The 16,150-nt window shown below is 44.6% G+C and overlaps 2 protein-coding genes across 2 annotated transcripts; both read left to right on the top strand.

The window, feature by feature from the left end:
• The first annotated feature begins 26 nt into the window (after positions 1 to 26).
• On the top strand, positions 27 to 3,516 carry LOC133340961 (cuticle collagen 40-like). Its single transcript, XM_061549506.1, has 5 exons — positions 27 to 176; positions 606 to 640; positions 1,637 to 1,701; positions 2,071 to 2,316; positions 2,674 to 3,516. The coding sequence occupies exons 1-5, from the start codon at positions 75 to 77 to the stop codon at positions 2,799 to 2,801; spliced, it is 576 nt and encodes a 191-aa protein (XP_061405490.1). The 5' UTR covers positions 27 to 74; the 3' UTR covers positions 2,802 to 3,516.
• A 3,542-nt stretch (positions 3,517 to 7,058) lies between these two features.
• On the top strand, positions 7,059 to 10,704 carry LOC133340959 (cuticle collagen 7-like). Its single transcript, XM_061549504.1, has 5 exons — positions 7,059 to 7,217; positions 7,746 to 7,780; positions 8,440 to 8,507; positions 9,108 to 9,362; positions 9,933 to 10,704. The coding sequence occupies exons 1-5, from the start codon at positions 7,128 to 7,130 to the stop codon at positions 10,058 to 10,060; spliced, it is 576 nt and encodes a 191-aa protein (XP_061405488.1). The 5' UTR covers positions 7,059 to 7,127; the 3' UTR covers positions 10,061 to 10,704.
• The last annotated feature ends 5,446 nt before the right edge of the window (positions 10,705 to 16,150 follow it).

The raw sequence follows: 16,150 nt of genomic DNA, 5'->3' as shown, positions 1-16,150 counted from the left end.
GTCCCTTTAAATACCTGCACCCAGACTGAGGAGTGACACTCATCGTTGGGGTTCTGTCCCAAATCATTGCCAACATGAAGACGGTATTGTGCACTCTGGCAGTCTGCCTCTTAATCTTTCGACCGACACATGCCGGTCCCTTGGAAAGCGACGTTTCCCACAACGAAAAGGCTACGGTGAATATTTTAAATATGCACATTGTTTGAAGATATTTCGCGATTAATGCTGTGCCGTATGTTGTACTCCATATGAAAATATTCATTTCCAGTACATGTGAACGAATAACACATTTTCAGGAGTTGAGCATAATTATGTACAGTGACGTATTACTTAATATTCAATGCAGTAGTTAACCAAATTGCAAGTGTATTGCCTGACATTGACGGCGTTTAAGGTGTTCAGAATTTTAACTAACTTTGACCTGATGGAAACTAACTTTGACCTGATGTATGCTGTACTTTGATATACTGATTATTAAGAACTCGGTTTGTGAGACCTTGCTTGGATGAATGCTTCAGTTTCCACCGAATCAATCAACTATTAATACACTACTTGACTATTCACGTAACTTCCCAATGTGTGTTTTGTTTTTATTTTGTGAACAGAGTGAACTGGAAGACCTCCTGCCCAACAGCTGCAGGTAATGAGACTCCGAAAAGGGAAGCACTGTTTTCGATTCAATTCAACTCTGCTAATGTTTTCAATGACAGGATGATAACTTAGATGTAAACTAAAGTTTGGGTTGTAACTTATGGTTCAACTGTAATTACCTTTTCAATATTAATTGTATTGAGCTTTAATCAAGTTAATGTAAACAACTCTCACTTACAAGAGACGAAAAATATTTCGTTGAAGAATAATTGTACAACTGCCATTGCTGTATTTTATTTTATTGTGTACAATATAAAAAATGTAACTTTTAACGTATGTTACACATTGTAGACGGAAAACGTGTTACTTATATCAAGGTTCAATGTTAAATACAGCACATGAGTACATTGATAGCAAACATTCTGCAGTTTTAACGTTTCCTACTGTTATTTCAATCACAGCAAACAAATCTCACGAATTTTATTCTACAAAATTCAAATGTATCTGAATGTCCCCAATTATGATTACACACCGAGAAGGGAAAAAAGGTTTATTCAGCATTTTTAAGATACACTTAAAAAACCTTCATTTTTATTTTTCCAGATAAGGCCCACTGACCTATCTAGCTCTTTTTCAGAAGTGACCTGGCGCAATGAAATGGCTTATCACGTGGAAATGACTTATCACGTGGAAATGGCTTAACACGTGGACATGGCTTATCATGTGGACATGGCTTATCATGTGGAAATGACTTTTCACGTGGAGATGTATAGCAGCTGAATACTCGAAACGGATCTTTCTAAATGAGGACCCGGAGAAAAACCCACGCGACCACAGAGTGATACATGCAATCTCCAATCATATAAGCAGGTGTCAGGGTCGGGATCGGGATCGGGATCGAACCCATGACCTCCTGTATACCAGGCGAGGTAGTTAAGATCTCACCAACGTGGGCACCCCTTGTTGAAGACTAATGGTGTCCATTACATTGACAAAGGGAATACTGTAACTGCCCTCTCACTTCTCCACCTGTGTGTGCTTGCAGCATTTGTTTTGGAACTCGAGGCCCACGAGGCCTTCCTGGAAGGGATGGATGTGCCGGACCACAAGGTAATTCATCGCGGGTTATTGGTTCTCGTGAGAACACTTGCTCGTCACGTTTGCCAACAAACGCTATTATGTTTAACTGAATAGGTTCATTGGAATGCAACTGGGAAATTACCTTTAATTGCCATTTGCTAGCATATCCTTGCAGTTCGACTGCATGCCATTGGACCGGTTTGTACAAACACAAAGACTTTATTTCTTCAACCGGCAAGGATATGTTTAATCCAAGGTGCGCATTCTACAGCAAAGTTGACATTAAAATGGAAATGTTTCCCAAGGGCGCACCGCCCACTGCTATTTTTATCATGGCCCGTTGCCTTTGAAAACTATGGTCACTTCAACCCAGACAATGCCGGTGTGTCCTGATTGTAGGTGTGCCAGGCAACCCGGGCAGTGTCGGTCCTGCTGGACCACTGGGCCCAACTGGCTCACCTGGCCCAGCTGGGAGCTCTGGACCTGCTGGACCAGCTGGTCCCCCTGGTAACAACGGCCTGAGAGGGGAACCAGGCAACACTGGTCCTCCTGGACCCCCTGGGAGTCCTGGAACTCCAGCTGCAACGAACCGCATCTCCTGCACTAACGTCTCCAGCAGAGGTGCCACCACGAGTTGCCCCACAGGTGAGAGGGATGTGTGTGTGGGGGGGGGGGGGGATTCTAGCACAGGATTATTTGTTTTGAGCCTTCGACACTTCACGTGGCCTCAAAGTGCACCTGGCCTGGCACAGTCACCGTGGTGACATCACTATCTCTTAGTGGCGAATAGCGGGTGTTGGTTTTGGTGGGGGGACATGGACCATTACGTGGATAAGTATCCTAGAGGATAGTGCCCCAGTCACTCATCGACTGCATTGATTCAATGGTTTGATTCGATCAGCAGGAAGTGATACAATGATAATGACTCTACTTCGGCTATACTGCAGTGTACTCATTCCCATGAATGTGTTGACGTGTATCCATACCCCCCACCCCCCACAGGTTACATCGCGTTGTCGTGCGCATGTGGAAGCGCGTGTGGTTCGTGGGACATCCCAAACGACAGCACGTGTCACTGCCAGTGCGGTGGGATCGACTGGACATCGGCGCGGTGCTGTCAGCTGGCCTGAGACGGATCGGCGGTGCAGATGGGAGAACAATAATTGTTCTGTGAAGTAGAGACGATTTTTTTTTATTAAATCTAATTTGATAGGATACTTCAACTATCTTTTTTTCCTTGGGACAGAATGCAGCACATTGCAAATGCAGAGAGCATCTATTTTCACCAAGTATCGTGCAGAAATGTAATCTCACAAGACATTTTTGCTGCTTAATTTCGTCTGCAAACCTCTGAAGTGATTTGTCGTTTATATGTCCCATGTGTTTATGAATAAAAAAAAATATATAGCAAAGTGTTGAACTTGACTACACAGATTTGTCTGTTGGTGCATGATAACATGTCTTTCTATGGATATATTTTTTAATGAACCAATATGGAAAAAAAAATCCGGATTTTATAAGATACCTGTCAACCCCTTATCAGTGCCTACCTTATTACAGAACAATTCAGACCTTATTGGTCACCCCGTGCCCTTATAAATCTCAACGTTCATCCGACAAAGTCCCATCACAAGGGAGAAACACAAACAAATAGACAAAAAAATGTCCATATTGAAAGGACTGCACGCTGTATGGACCTGAAAACTCAATGTCTCTGTACAAGAATACGGGTACACCATATGGGTTGACAGGTATGTTGTAAACACATATGCTGATTTTGGTGAAGCTCATTTCTATTGAGATAAATGACATTTGATTTTTCCTAATAAATGCTTGTTGATGTTACTTCGTGAATCTCTTTTTATTTAAAACCCTTGCCATGAGGCAAAAAAACAACAACCACGTGTGATTTGGTGGCTTTTTGAAACAATCCATTGGAGCAAAGATTGTCCAAATTCTGGCCAAAGCATTTCCCCCCCCCCATGATGGGCACTTGCAGAGTGACTCAGAGACACTAACAGTTAACACTTGGTAACCACGGCTCCCAGTCAGGGCAGCTGGTAGACTGCCTGACTGGCCACGCCGAGATGGTGAAGACGGAGAAGACGGTGAAGACTCCAGCAGCAGCACGACGGGATCCCACTCCACACGACAGCGCCGAGGTCCCCTACAGAGGCCCCTCTTATACTGTCAGCGTGGCCTGGCTCCGCCCTGGCCACGCCCCCCTTCTGGAACCTACCAGCGGGTTCTCTATGGGCCCTTTCGTAAACTTTCCCCTAGATCCCTCTCTGGTCTATCACGTGGCCTGCTGTCAGTCAGGGCTGCTGTAAGCTGCAGATCCCCTTCCCTGCCAGCAGCTAGCGCTATGCTGCTATGTGACCTATTCTATGTCACTACACTTGTACAATCACACTGCATGCAAAGTATATAATCGAGTGGTATCTAAAACACATTTGATGCAAAAATACGGTTCGCCTACACTGCCTAATCATAAAATTTCCAACGCACCATATGTGGGGCACCATGGTGGTGAGATGTTAACGACTTCGCCTGATATACAGGAGGTCATGGGTTCAATCCAGAACCTGACACGGGCTGTCTATTTTGAGTCTGCATGTTCTCCCCATTGTCGCGTGGATTTTCTCTGGGTCCTCTGGTTTTTCCCTGCTCATTTAGAATCAACATGCGATACGTTTCCACTATCATATGTGGCGAAGTCGCTTTTGAATAACAGCTCAGTGGCCCTTACCTGGTAAAATAAAAAAATATAGCCATGTCACATTTCTATATGTCATTTGCAATGCCCGCCGAGTCACTGCAAACAGCGGTCCATAATTCTCGTGACTCTCAATTAATCGACCCCTACAATTGTTTTTCTTTGCATATTCAATTTTCTTTAAATAAACCTCACTTAAGTTGTAGATACTTACGTATGGGGGTCACAGGACGTCTGGACCAGCCTGTGCAGTACTCTAGTAACGACTTGGCAAAGGCCTGCCAAGCTGCTAAGAGACGAACTGGGGGCGTACGTGACGGAGCTGGAATTGGCTTGAGTTTCTGTTGTTGTGCAGAAGTGGGGAAAGGTGCTGATTTGATGTTGGCTCAAAGAACGCGTTGTGAAGTCGTGTCGACTGCGAGCGCGTTCTCTGAGAGCATGGGGGGGGGGGGGGGGGTTTACTCACGCTATTCATTCTCTGAAGCCAGCAGCTCCGGCTTGCAATTTGGAGATTCGTTCAAAATTGCTGCTCAATGTATCTCCATACGGAAGGAAAAGTTGAGCATTTCCCGCAGCCCTGATGAGCACGGTTGGCTACGTACGGTGCGAATAAAGTTTAATGTACATACCATAGTCGTAGTAGTTGAGGAACAAGGCACATATGATTTGGTAGAACCTTCTAGAAGGTTCGGGCAAGATCAAGGAAGCAGAACCAACACCTTTATATATATTTAAGTATATACAGGGCACGTTTGAACTCGAAAACAACCTGTAGAGAAAGACAGATGCCGATTGCTGCCTTGATAGAGACTACAGTCAGGGAGAGTAGGGAGACTCAGAATTTTGTCCTTGGAAAGTTCGGTTTATTGTTCAGATGGTCAGACATGGGTCTCTGCATAGACGGTTCGTGCATTGCGGTGTTCTTTGTGGTTAGAGATGTCCTGTCGTTTGATTCTTGCCCGTGGTGATATGTTCAGGAGTGGAATGGTAAATGTTGAGGTCTGCTCGGCACGACAAGAAGGCCTCAGGAGAGTCTTGACTAGTTTTGCTATTTCTCACACGTGGGAGGAGTGCGGGCGACCTTGTTTCACGATACGGCCCACAGTTTGGGTTGCATGGCCACAGTCGTTCTCTGGCTTGTCCTTTAATAGCTCACTGGTCAACACACTTTTTCTGGCACAAGGTATTCCAACGGTTTTAATGTAATTTGCTGATTCCAAATCTGGCATCAGTTTTTGTCCTATCACATAAAGTTTTTGAGATATCAAATATTGCATTTTCAATAAAAAACTGCAGAAGAAAAATATTAAATAAATGTGGATATCTACATAAAATGATATTATAAACACACTATCCTAAAAATACAGCACCATATTTTAACACTAAAGCAGTCACTGACTCGCAAACAACTTGCAATCATAAGTGACAGAGTTAATTTCGGGTAAAATCAATGAAAATGGGGTATGCCGATAGCATAAAAATGAGATGTGATAGAGCAAATCTGAGAACAGATTTGGAATCAGCACCCTGAAATTAGTCTAAAACTGCAAAAGTCCAGGCCAGAATTTTTTTTTCTTTTTGTTGACCAGTGTAGTTCTCGTTAGAGCAGTGCAACTCTACACAACGTAATTTGTTTAAGCTTTTAGTTTATTCTTAAGCCTGTTTATAGGCTGCATTTCTCAATTTCACAGTCCCTATTCTAGCTCCTGCCTCCGAAAGAAATCTAGACTCTGTTGTATGTAGGGTGTCTATGCCTACAAAATACATTTGGGGGGTGGGGAAGTTAAAAATGTGTTTGCGTGGGTCGACAATTTTTGGAACACTGTTGGATCTACGACTTTTTACCCCCACATCTGGAGGCGGTGGGGGGATGTCGTCCACTTTTTAGAACTTATAATTTCGTTGACGGGAAAAACGGAACGCCGGGCTTGTATAACAGATTAGCTTAGGCTCATCTTCAAAGTGATTTTCCACGCTTGTGCAACCATTGTGTCAAGTCATTACAAATTGTACAGTGTGTGTATAGCTTAACAAAGACGGTGAAGCAATGTTGTTTGACTGGATTTGCTAATGATAAGGAAACTCGCCAGCCAATGGATCTAATGTCATAAATTGACTCCCCCCCCCAGTTGTAAACTTGAATGCCTTTGCAAATCCTAGGCTTGCAATAGACTGTAATTACTACATGCCTGGACGATACACATTATCATCCACGTGTATGGCATTCCATGAACATCCATATCTGAATTTTGACTTAAAACTTTCGTGACTACAGGAATTCATATTCTTTGGTTCTTTTGGTAAAGTCACGTTAATAAAAAAAAAGTGAATTAAAATATTTATATATTTATATATTTTTTCACTTTATTTGTATTATTTTTATCTACGCGACTTTACCGAAATAACCAAAGAATACCCATATCTGAACGTAGCCGAATATGCTGTTTGTCGTACCTGCTTATAAGAAGCTGGTAGAATGTAGGCGTTTACGACACTGTGTGTTCTAATCGCTCAGTTATTTCCAACAAAAAAATGCCTGGCATGGTCCTGCCAAGTCACTCAAGTTATGGATCCTGCTGATGAGACATTTTCCCGTAAACATCCTCCCCCTCACCCCTCACAATTGATAAACGATCAGGAATTCCCCAAGGTTCTCTGTTAAATATTCGCCTCCGTGCTATAGAGGCACTACAATTGCGTTGCTATATTAGTTTTTCGTCTGTTGCTGAGCAGGGGAAAGATGAAGTTGCTATACAGCCTGACACTGTGGTTGCTGCTAGCCTTTGCCTTTGCACAGGCGCATGCAACTGACGACCGCCAAGCGGAAAAGGTAAAAATATGATGGATGGTAAAGATTCGTCGACCTGGTAAACGTGCGGTGTTGGGCCAGCGTTGGGCTCACGTTTTTACTCGGGATGCACATTGAACTCTCGTATATGTGGGGAGAGTTACATATGCGGTGAATACTGTACTATATTACCTGTATAAACACGCCGATACATTGTGCGATGAGAACATTGCAAGTGGTATAAGATAATTATGTATTGGGCTATATTAATATTTAAACTATAGTCCTGCATTCGGTTGCACAACTCGTTGAATAGTTTTGCAACTTCATCTGTCGTGTAATGAGCAGATAATCACAATCATAAATATAACCATGATCAGAAAAATAAACGCCTCTTCGGATTTGTATTTGCCACTCGTTATGTAAATTAAATTGAGCAATTCGTAAATGGATTTGCGAATACAATTTACGGTGCGTAATACTGTAAATCATTAAAACCTTCACGTGTGAGAGCTTGGATGTCTACTTGTAGTTGTTATAAATTCGAAATGTGATTTTGTTTCTGAACAGAGGCAACTGGAAGAGCTCCTACCCAAAATATGCAGGTAACGAGACTGAGCATGGAAGCACCGATTTCGGTTCCATAGGACATGGCAAATGCATCATTGCCATTATTATTCTCGCACCTACGATTAGTACGGGTTGACTAAGTACGGTGCGAAAGAAGTTTAATAAATGTATGACGTACAAACTCTCGTTAACCCAGGAAAGCCTCACACTGAGGCTCAGTAGTATGTTTCAGGAGTGGCTTGTTAAGTATTCACAGTGGGGGGAGGGGGGTATGGGGGGGGGCGATGTTGCTGCTGCTGTGTGTAATCAAAAGAGAGTTATTTGCAGACAGTGTTTTCAATTTCCCGAGTGTCTTCTTCTTTTTCCACGCGTTTGTCCCACTCATGTGGGGTCCCCTGTCCTTGCCAACCTTCTCCGCAACTGCCCTGTCCTGCGCCATCTCCCTTTCCGCTCATCAGGCCACCATGTCCGCACCACATCGCCCCACCTCTTCTTCTGCCTTCCTCTTCATCTCTTTCCTTCCACTTGCATCACTCGCCACCTTCTGACCCACATACTTTCCCTGTTGTCTCTCCACGTGACCGAACCACACGGGCCTTTTCTCACTCATCTTCTCTGTGATGTCTACCACATTGTGAATCACAGTCATATTTACATTTTTTCACTATACTTCTAAACCTGTGTGTGCTTGTAGCATTTATTATGGATTATCCTCATGCCCACGAGGAATACCGGGAAAGGATGGAGAGACTGGACCAAGAGGTAATTTTTGTGGGTCTTGCTTAAAGTAAGATCACTTGAATTTTGATTTAAAGCTTTCGTGACTGCAGGGATTCATATTCTTGGTTCTTTCGGTGAAGTCACGTAGAAGGGAAACAATAAAATAATAAAAATATAAAATAATAAAATAATCACACCTGATGATGATTGCTTGTGTTGCGGTCGAAACGTCGTAAGAATTTTATTGTTTTAAATTTTTATTATTTTATTGTTTCCCTTCGACGTTACTTTACCAAAAGAACCAAGAATAAGATCACTTGGTCATACTTTCGCCAACGCTATTGTTCTTAACTGTCGCTCAATCGATCCCAGTTATGAAATTTCATATTGCAATTTGCTTGCACATCCTAGCAGTTAAACTGCCTGGAAATCGAGCAGGTTTGCATAGACCCGATGAATAGATTGTTGGCAACTTAATTATTGCTAGCGAGTATAAAAGTGTCGCCATCTATTGTAAAATCAAAGGAAACACCTTCAACGTGTTCCACAAGTGTAGGCCATTGATTACTGTTATAATTGCCTACAGCTATTGAAAACTATGGTCACTTACACCCAGACCATGCCGGTGTGTCCTGATTGTAGGTGTGCCAGGTGACCCTGGCAGTAAAGGCCCTCCAGGAAAACTGGGTCCAGCTGGCCCAGCTGGCTCACCTGGCCCAGCTGGGAGCTCTGGACCTCCTGGACCAGTTGGTCCCCCTGGTAACAACGGCCTGAGAGGGCAACCAGGCAACACTGGTCCTCCTGGACCCCCTGGGAGTCCAGGCACTCCAGCTGCAACGAACCGCATCTCCTGCAGAAACGTCTCCAACGCAGGTGCCACCACGAGTTGCCCCACAGGTGAGAGGGATGTGTGATTGTGTGTGCGGGGGGTCTCTGTGGTGCATCACGTGAATTAATATCCTAGCGGCGAGTGCCCTTGTGATGCATAGACTCTGCACGCAGGCGGTGATTTACTTCAATCAGCAGGAGGTAATTTTTGGGGGGAATTGCAAAAGGATATTGCCCGTGGAAAACCCCATGTGTGAAAGGATTGTGCGGTTGCAACCTTCTAAGATTCATCTTACTGTCGGTTGTATAGCAATCAGAATGTGTCTCTGCGAGCCCTAATCGATGAGGCAATGGACAATGATGAATCATATATTTCCATCCAAGTCATGTTATTGGTTATTACTGCTTGTTAACTTGAGTAGAGGCAATAATTGACTCTTCTTTGCCCAAACCAAACATATTACCATCTTTGCCACTTGTGTGCATGTCTCCCTTGGCAGAGAGTTTCAATGTAAGATATCCTGATCTTTCTCATAGGGAGGGTGGGGAGGGGTTCAATTCAATGTTCATGACGTCACCTCCGATGGCATCACCCCATAATGTGCACTGTGATCAGCATCTATCATTGTTCCCCCGCAGGGCACATAGCAGTATCGTGTTCGTGTGGAAGCGCGTGTGGTTCGTGGGACATCCCAAACGACAGCACGTGTCACTGCCAGTGCGGTGGGATCGACTGGACATCGGCACGGTGCTGTCAGCTGGCCTGACACTGATCGGCAGTGAAGATGGGAAACGATCGTAGAGAAAGCAAACTAAAATGATCAACACGAAACAGAGAGAACACCACAAAGTTGATTGGCAGTCGTAGACGTGCTTTGTTTTCTTAAACACATTTTTCTAATATTATTTTTTTAAATTTCCCATTAAACCAAATGCTGCACAAAAATATGAATGCAGAAAGTATATGTCTTCACTAAATGGTGCAGAAATGTAACGTTAGAAATGAATGGATGTGATTTCACGAAGGTACGTTGCCCAAATTGTTTTGTGTGATATATCGTGCAAGGAAATGCACGTGAGGAATGTGAGTTTTTGTGATTTAATGATATTTGTTTTTGCTTTCCATTAGGACTACCCAGCTCTAAAGTGAATTGCAGATTCCATGTCCCATGTGTGTTTATGAATTTAAAATATATTTACCATGTGGTTTACCAAAAAAATTATTTATCCATAGCTCCATTCAAAATATCTGGATTTATGTAAATTTGAACGAACCAATTCAGAGTATAGTTGGGATGATGTTTAGTTGCTGTGCAGTATTACACAGTCATTTTGGTGTGGTATTATGGTACACAAATGGTGTATACTTTTATCGATGTATCGCAGAACACAATAAATGGTTTGCTGAGTTTATTTGAATATTTTAGAATTTTTTTGTCCTGCTCCCACCCTTTCGCCAATGCACTTTGACCAGACTAGCGAAGTATGGTAAAACAAATCCCCTCCCCCAAGCATACAGACAGTATTATCAGATTGTATATGTATGTACTGTATGCTGAACTTCTTTCGCACCGTACATAGGCAACCGTGCTAATCGGAGGTGAGAGGGAAGGACAACAAACTAAACACAAACATCAGTTCTAAAGAAATCAGTTTGTAAATCTAGATTATGCAAAAGTGCATAGCTTCAGTGGCTTCCTAATATCAGAAGGAAGAGCGTTCCAGACGGCCGCAGAGCAACAGGTTGTGTAGAACAAATTCGCAAAACAATTCGAGATATCTGATGGAAGGACAATACTTAAAAACACAGCAGAGTGTGTGGACCGGCATCAAAATGGTGATGTGAAGAGGCAGACGAGGGCAGGTTGGAGAGATTTGGGATAATTGAACATCTTAATTAAAAGTAAACTTACCCTTGTGCCTGAAAAAGACACTTTTGATCGCTGCATACTCCCTTCTCTGACATATGAACCAGAAACACGGTCATAAATAAAACAAAATGTAGAACAAAACCGTAAAAGTGCGCAAAGAAGCATGAGGAGATATCGTGCACATTTTTATGTTGGGCATCGCCACAATGCCCCCACGTACAAGACCCAGCCACCGCTCTGCTCAACGTACAATTCAGCAATGCACAAGAACGATACAATTGTAGTGTAGCAGCGCCGACTGGCGACCAGGGTAGCAATTGCGAGTGTACCCACCCAAAAGGAAGAGCTGGGGGCAAGGCTCATGGAAGGGATAATGAATGGACCAACAAGGGTCGTGGAAGGGATCCATCTTGTGGCTCCAAGAACCAGTTAGAAGGTTCCAGAACGGGGGGGCGTGGCCAGGGCGTGGCCCGGCCCCGCTGGAAGTATAAAAGGGGGGCGAGAGAGAGGGAGCTCAGGGCTGTCCGTGGGAATCGGGCTCGTCTTGTCGTCGCTGCCGTCCTTGGTCATCGTCCGACGTCGCCACTGCTGGACAATTAGCCAGCTATCTAGTCAGTCAGCGCCGTCGTTGCCAGGCGGTCCGTGTTGTGTGATGCGCTAGTGAGTGTAACAGCGTGAGTTATGAGAAATAAATAAGAAGGTGGCCCTATAGTTATTGTCTCTGGAGTCGTACACTCCACAATCAACGTGATGACATCTCGGGCTTGGTGTGATAGAATCGAGGTGATGGATTCAATGGTCCGTCCATCCACCCCCTGCCCACGCCAGAGATGTCCCTGAGTGAGGAGAGTGTTTCTGTGGGGTGTTTCCAGGGATAGTCACGTTTTTCTCTCTCGGCTCAGGCGCTACGAGGTTCACACCCAGGTCTGCGGTCATGTTCTACTCTTGAGTCTCCGTGCCGACGAGAGCTCCGCTCCATGAGTGGGATAGCCGAGGGACATCCTCACTATTTTGTCTAGGGGGCCGTCCATAAATGACGTCACGCGATTTTGGACGTTTTTTAACCCCCCCCCCGTCGTCGTCACATGGCGTCACAAAAAGTCAGACCCCCCCCTCAAATATGACGTCACAAAGCTCTGCCTCCCCCTCCAAAAAAAATTATTCAAATCGCTTTAAACTATTGTCATTGTAGTGCGTATTTAATGTGGCGCTGCACTCTGATGTTGTAAACGAGTCACTGCTGTGGCGTATGAACATCGCCACTGGGGAGACAAAGGCGGCCTAGCGTCGTCGATCCAAGACCCGGGCGAAGCCGGGTAGTAAAGCTAGTATTTATTTAAAGTTGCGTCACATTTCTCAACCCCCCCCTCCCCTTATCACACATCGTCACAAATGTCTGACCCCCCCCCCTATGTGCGTGACGTCATTTATGGACGTCCCCTAGCTTCTGTTTCGTATCGCCCCATCAAGAAACAACTTTCTCCTGTCGGTCAAGTGGCTTCAACGTTACTGGGCGAGCATTTGTTTTTCAAAAACTTTATTTGGCAATACCGGCATCAGACGAGAGAGGGCGGCCGAGCTCCGTCGCGATCATGGATTCAAGGCTGCCGTGAGATGTCAATGTGAGCGCACAGAACATTGCAATATTAAGAGGCAGGGTCGGATCCATTATTTTTTAAATCCCACCGAAAAGTGCTTCACTGCTGTCGTCTGTCCAGATGAAAAAAAACAACAACACGAAAGTCGTGGGATGTTAGAGACTCCCACAGGCTAGATTGTGTGTGTAAGCACTTCATTGTCATCTGCACTGATCTACTCCTGGATGGAGATGTGGGTGTATTCGCTGCTGGACTATACGCCAGCAAAGATAACGGAACCAGTATTCAATGCAGGAATTATTCGGTGAAGTCACGTATAAAGATAAAATAATAAATGCTATTTTTTAATTTATTATTTTATCTTTATACGTGACTTCACCGAAAGAACCGAAGAATAATTCCTGCAGTCACGAAAGCTCCAAAATTAAGATTCAACGCAGGATTAATAATACTTGTAGGGATTACTTTTCGACCAAGATTAATTATAATTTCATCCCGTGTTTTCATCTTGTATAATCCGTACGTGGTTTCACTCCCCATCAAGTAGGGTGTTTTAGAGCTGCCTAAAATATATAAAAAAACGAATACATTTAAACTTTTGCCTTAGAGCTCACAAAGTATATTTTTTAACCCTCAATTTAGTGCGGGATGAAAACTATCCCAAGCCGCGTTGGTCATGGCAATCGTTTGACCGCACGTGACCATGCCGAACAGCGTTGTGTTGGTGGAGTGCCCCCAGGATGGGCGTCACGGTGGCGAGATGTTAACTACCTCGCCTGGTATACAGGATATCGTGGGTTCGATCCACAACTCTGACGCCTGGTGTATATTTGAAGTTTGCATGTAGCTTTCCGTGATTGTGTGCATTTTTATCCGGGTCCCCTCCACATTTAGAAAGAACATGCATTTAGAGTATTTGGTTGCAATACATTTCCACGTGAAAAGCCACTTGGTTGAGCTTTCATTTGTGGCCAGGTCGCTTGTGAAAAAGAGTTATATAGCTCAGTGGGCCTTAACTGGTAAAATAAAAAATAGTTCGTTTATAGGTTAGCACGTAGGCTTTCGCGACCAATATCAATAGTACAGGGTTTTTTTTGGGTTAGATCACGTAAAAGTTAGTTTATAGTTAATAGTGTAGTTGAAAAACGTTAGCAGTGGCCAGGAACTTAAACTCGGGTCACTGGGTTCACATAGCAGGCCACTCACGGCCGCTGCAACAACCTCTCCACCCACCAAAAACAATATCCAACAATAAGTTATATTCGAATGTTAACAAAAAAAAACCCCAAATGTTTAACTTTTACGCGCGTGAGTAATTGTGCCACGCCAAGGTACACAGCGTAACCACAAATTGTAAAATTCTGTTTAATCGTAAAACGTCGAGTAGCTCGATTTACTCTGTCAACGCAACTGACATTCCTTTCAGGCTCAACGCATTTGTGAATAACACCGTACTGCAGAGGCAAAAAAAAAATGTCTGCAGTAGGTGACGTTTCTGGAAATGCTATGAAGAAGGGGCATTGCCACCCAGTACAGTAAAGTTGTTGTCCTTTTTAGGGTGGTGTTTTTGACAAATCTGTGCTCGTGCACCACCGCCAAAACATTGTTTTCGTGACATTCCTCAAAAAAAGTACTTGGACAATATTAACAGTCGATCAAATGTACATTCTTGTCCTCGTCAAAAAAACACGAACCACCCTTTAAACAAAACATAGCCGTGAGGCATTCCTCTTGCGGGTAGGTAGGTGGGTGCACCTGCGCGCGCAGATCTCACACGATGCGTTCTGCACCGCTGAGCGTGGCACACCTGACCCTGGACTCATACCACGGTTCCATTTAAACCAACGGCTTCACGACAGAGGTCGCAAACGGGTTTTGATTCCTTAGCCGTACCCGTACCCGGCTGCACCAGGGTCGCAAATGGGTACCCGTACCCGGCTGTACCCGTACCCTACCCGTACCCTGCTGGGTACGGGTAGGGTATGGGTATCGGGTACCTGATTGCGACCTCTGGGATGAAGCCATGTTGCAGGCGCGGGTGGGTTGATTCTAGGAACTTGAATTGTGAGAAGAGACAAGACGTTGGGAAATGAGTGACAAACAGTTACTCACAAGTGACTCACGGTCTACCCGTACCCGTACCCGGCCGCACCAGGGTCGCAAACGACTACCCGTACCCGGCCGGGTACGGGTAGCCGGGTATCGGGTAGGGTATTATGTACCCGGTTGCGACCTCGGCTTCACGACCCCCACCCCCGTCAGGTGCAGCCTCTGGACTGGTGGAACCGGAACGTGGTTTTTATGGCGGGAAACCTCCACTCCTCCCCCACCACTCTGGAAACAGCAGTTGAAATGTGGGCGTCAAAATAAAAGGGGAGTTATATAGAAAAAGTAAACAGAGGGGAGATACGGGGCACAGGCGATTAAAACATACCGACGTTCACTATACAACCTCGGCTCAATGAGAGGAGTATTGAATTGCACCGTAAACACACATATTTATATACGGTACAGCCTTTTACTAATCGACTGCTGGAGGAATTTTGAAAATATGTTTTTTTACATTTTATTTAAAACTAACGGGAAGTACCCGGCGTTGCCTGGGTCTTAAAACTATTTAAAAGCTACTCTTTAAAATATAACAGCAGTGCGTACTGACTGTGGTGGTACCTGCTATGATTACAGCAGTGCATACTGTGGTGGTACCTGCTATGATTGCAGCAGTGCATACCGACTAAGGTGGTACCTGCTATGATTACAGCAGTGCATAATGACTGTGGTGGCACCTGCTATGATTACAGCAGTGCATACCGACTTTGGTGGTACCTGCTATTACTACAGTAGTACATGCTGACTGTATAGCAGTATTTATCGACTCTATAGCACAATGTACTCATCTGACAGAGTGGCATGGTGAGGCCTAGTCCCGTGCAGAGCCTCCGGCCTCGCTTAGATTGTCCCGCCGGCCGAGGTGGCACCTTGGCAGGCTGGGGCTGGGCTGCTACTCCTGACCACCCCCCCCCCAGCCACGATCTCCCCGGCCGCTCTGCAGTAATATCTACGGCCTATAGTGGTAGCATCTAGCGACTCTATAGTAGTAATAACTGCACGCATCGGGGTGGGGGGGGGGCATCACACAGTGAATAATTAACGTCAGCGGTTGGTGTATATTTTTATAATTTTTTACGCGAAAGAAAATGTCCCCCTCACTCCCACCGAAGGCGTGTGACTTGGCATGGGCTGCCCCCCCACACTAAAGGCGCGTGAGTTGGTATGTGCGTCATAAATAAATAAATGGTAAGCGCACAAAAATCGCCCAAAATCACTAATGAAACACATTTTAAGTTGACGGATGTGAAAAAGGAATAGCATTTGCTCACCCCTGAGC

Source organism: Lethenteron reissneri, chromosome 10 (genome assembly GCF_015708825.2).
Source record: "Lethenteron reissneri isolate LAM-NWPU_2019-01 chromosome 10, ASM1570882v1, whole genome shotgun sequence".
In the NCBI taxonomy this organism is placed as follows: domain Eukaryota; kingdom Metazoa; phylum Chordata; class Hyperoartia; order Petromyzontiformes; family Petromyzontidae; genus Lethenteron; species Lethenteron reissneri.
The sequence above is the reverse complement of the archived record's forward strand: the minus strand, read 5'-3'. Positions and strand labels throughout refer to the sequence as shown.

What these genes read in the sequence shown, in the direction of transcription:
- LOC133340961 (XM_061549506.1), top strand. Translation starts at nt 75, where the DNA reads ATGAAGACGGTATTGTGCACTCTGGCAGTCTGCCTCTTAATCTTTCGA. An exon ending in CCCACAACGAAAAGGCTACG is followed by an intron (nt 177 to 605) that starts GTGAATATTTTA and finishes TTTTGTGAACAG; the next exon opens with AGTGAACTGGAAGACCTCCT. An exon ending in TGGATGTGCCGGACCACAAG is followed by an intron (nt 1,702 to 2,070) that starts GTAATTCATCGC and finishes TCCTGATTGTAG; the next exon opens with GTGTGCCAGGCAACCCGGGC.
- LOC133340959 (XM_061549504.1), top strand. Translation starts at nt 7,128, where the DNA reads ATGAAGTTGCTATACAGCCTGACACTGTGGTTGCTGCTAGCCTTTGCC. An exon ending in CTCCTACCCAAAATATGCAG is followed by an intron (nt 7,781 to 8,439) that starts GTAACGAGACTG and finishes GTGTGCTTGTAG; the next exon opens with CATTTATTATGGATTATCCT. An exon ending in TGGAGAGACTGGACCAAGAG is followed by an intron (nt 8,508 to 9,107) that starts GTAATTTTTGTG and finishes TCCTGATTGTAG; the next exon opens with GTGTGCCAGGTGACCCTGGC.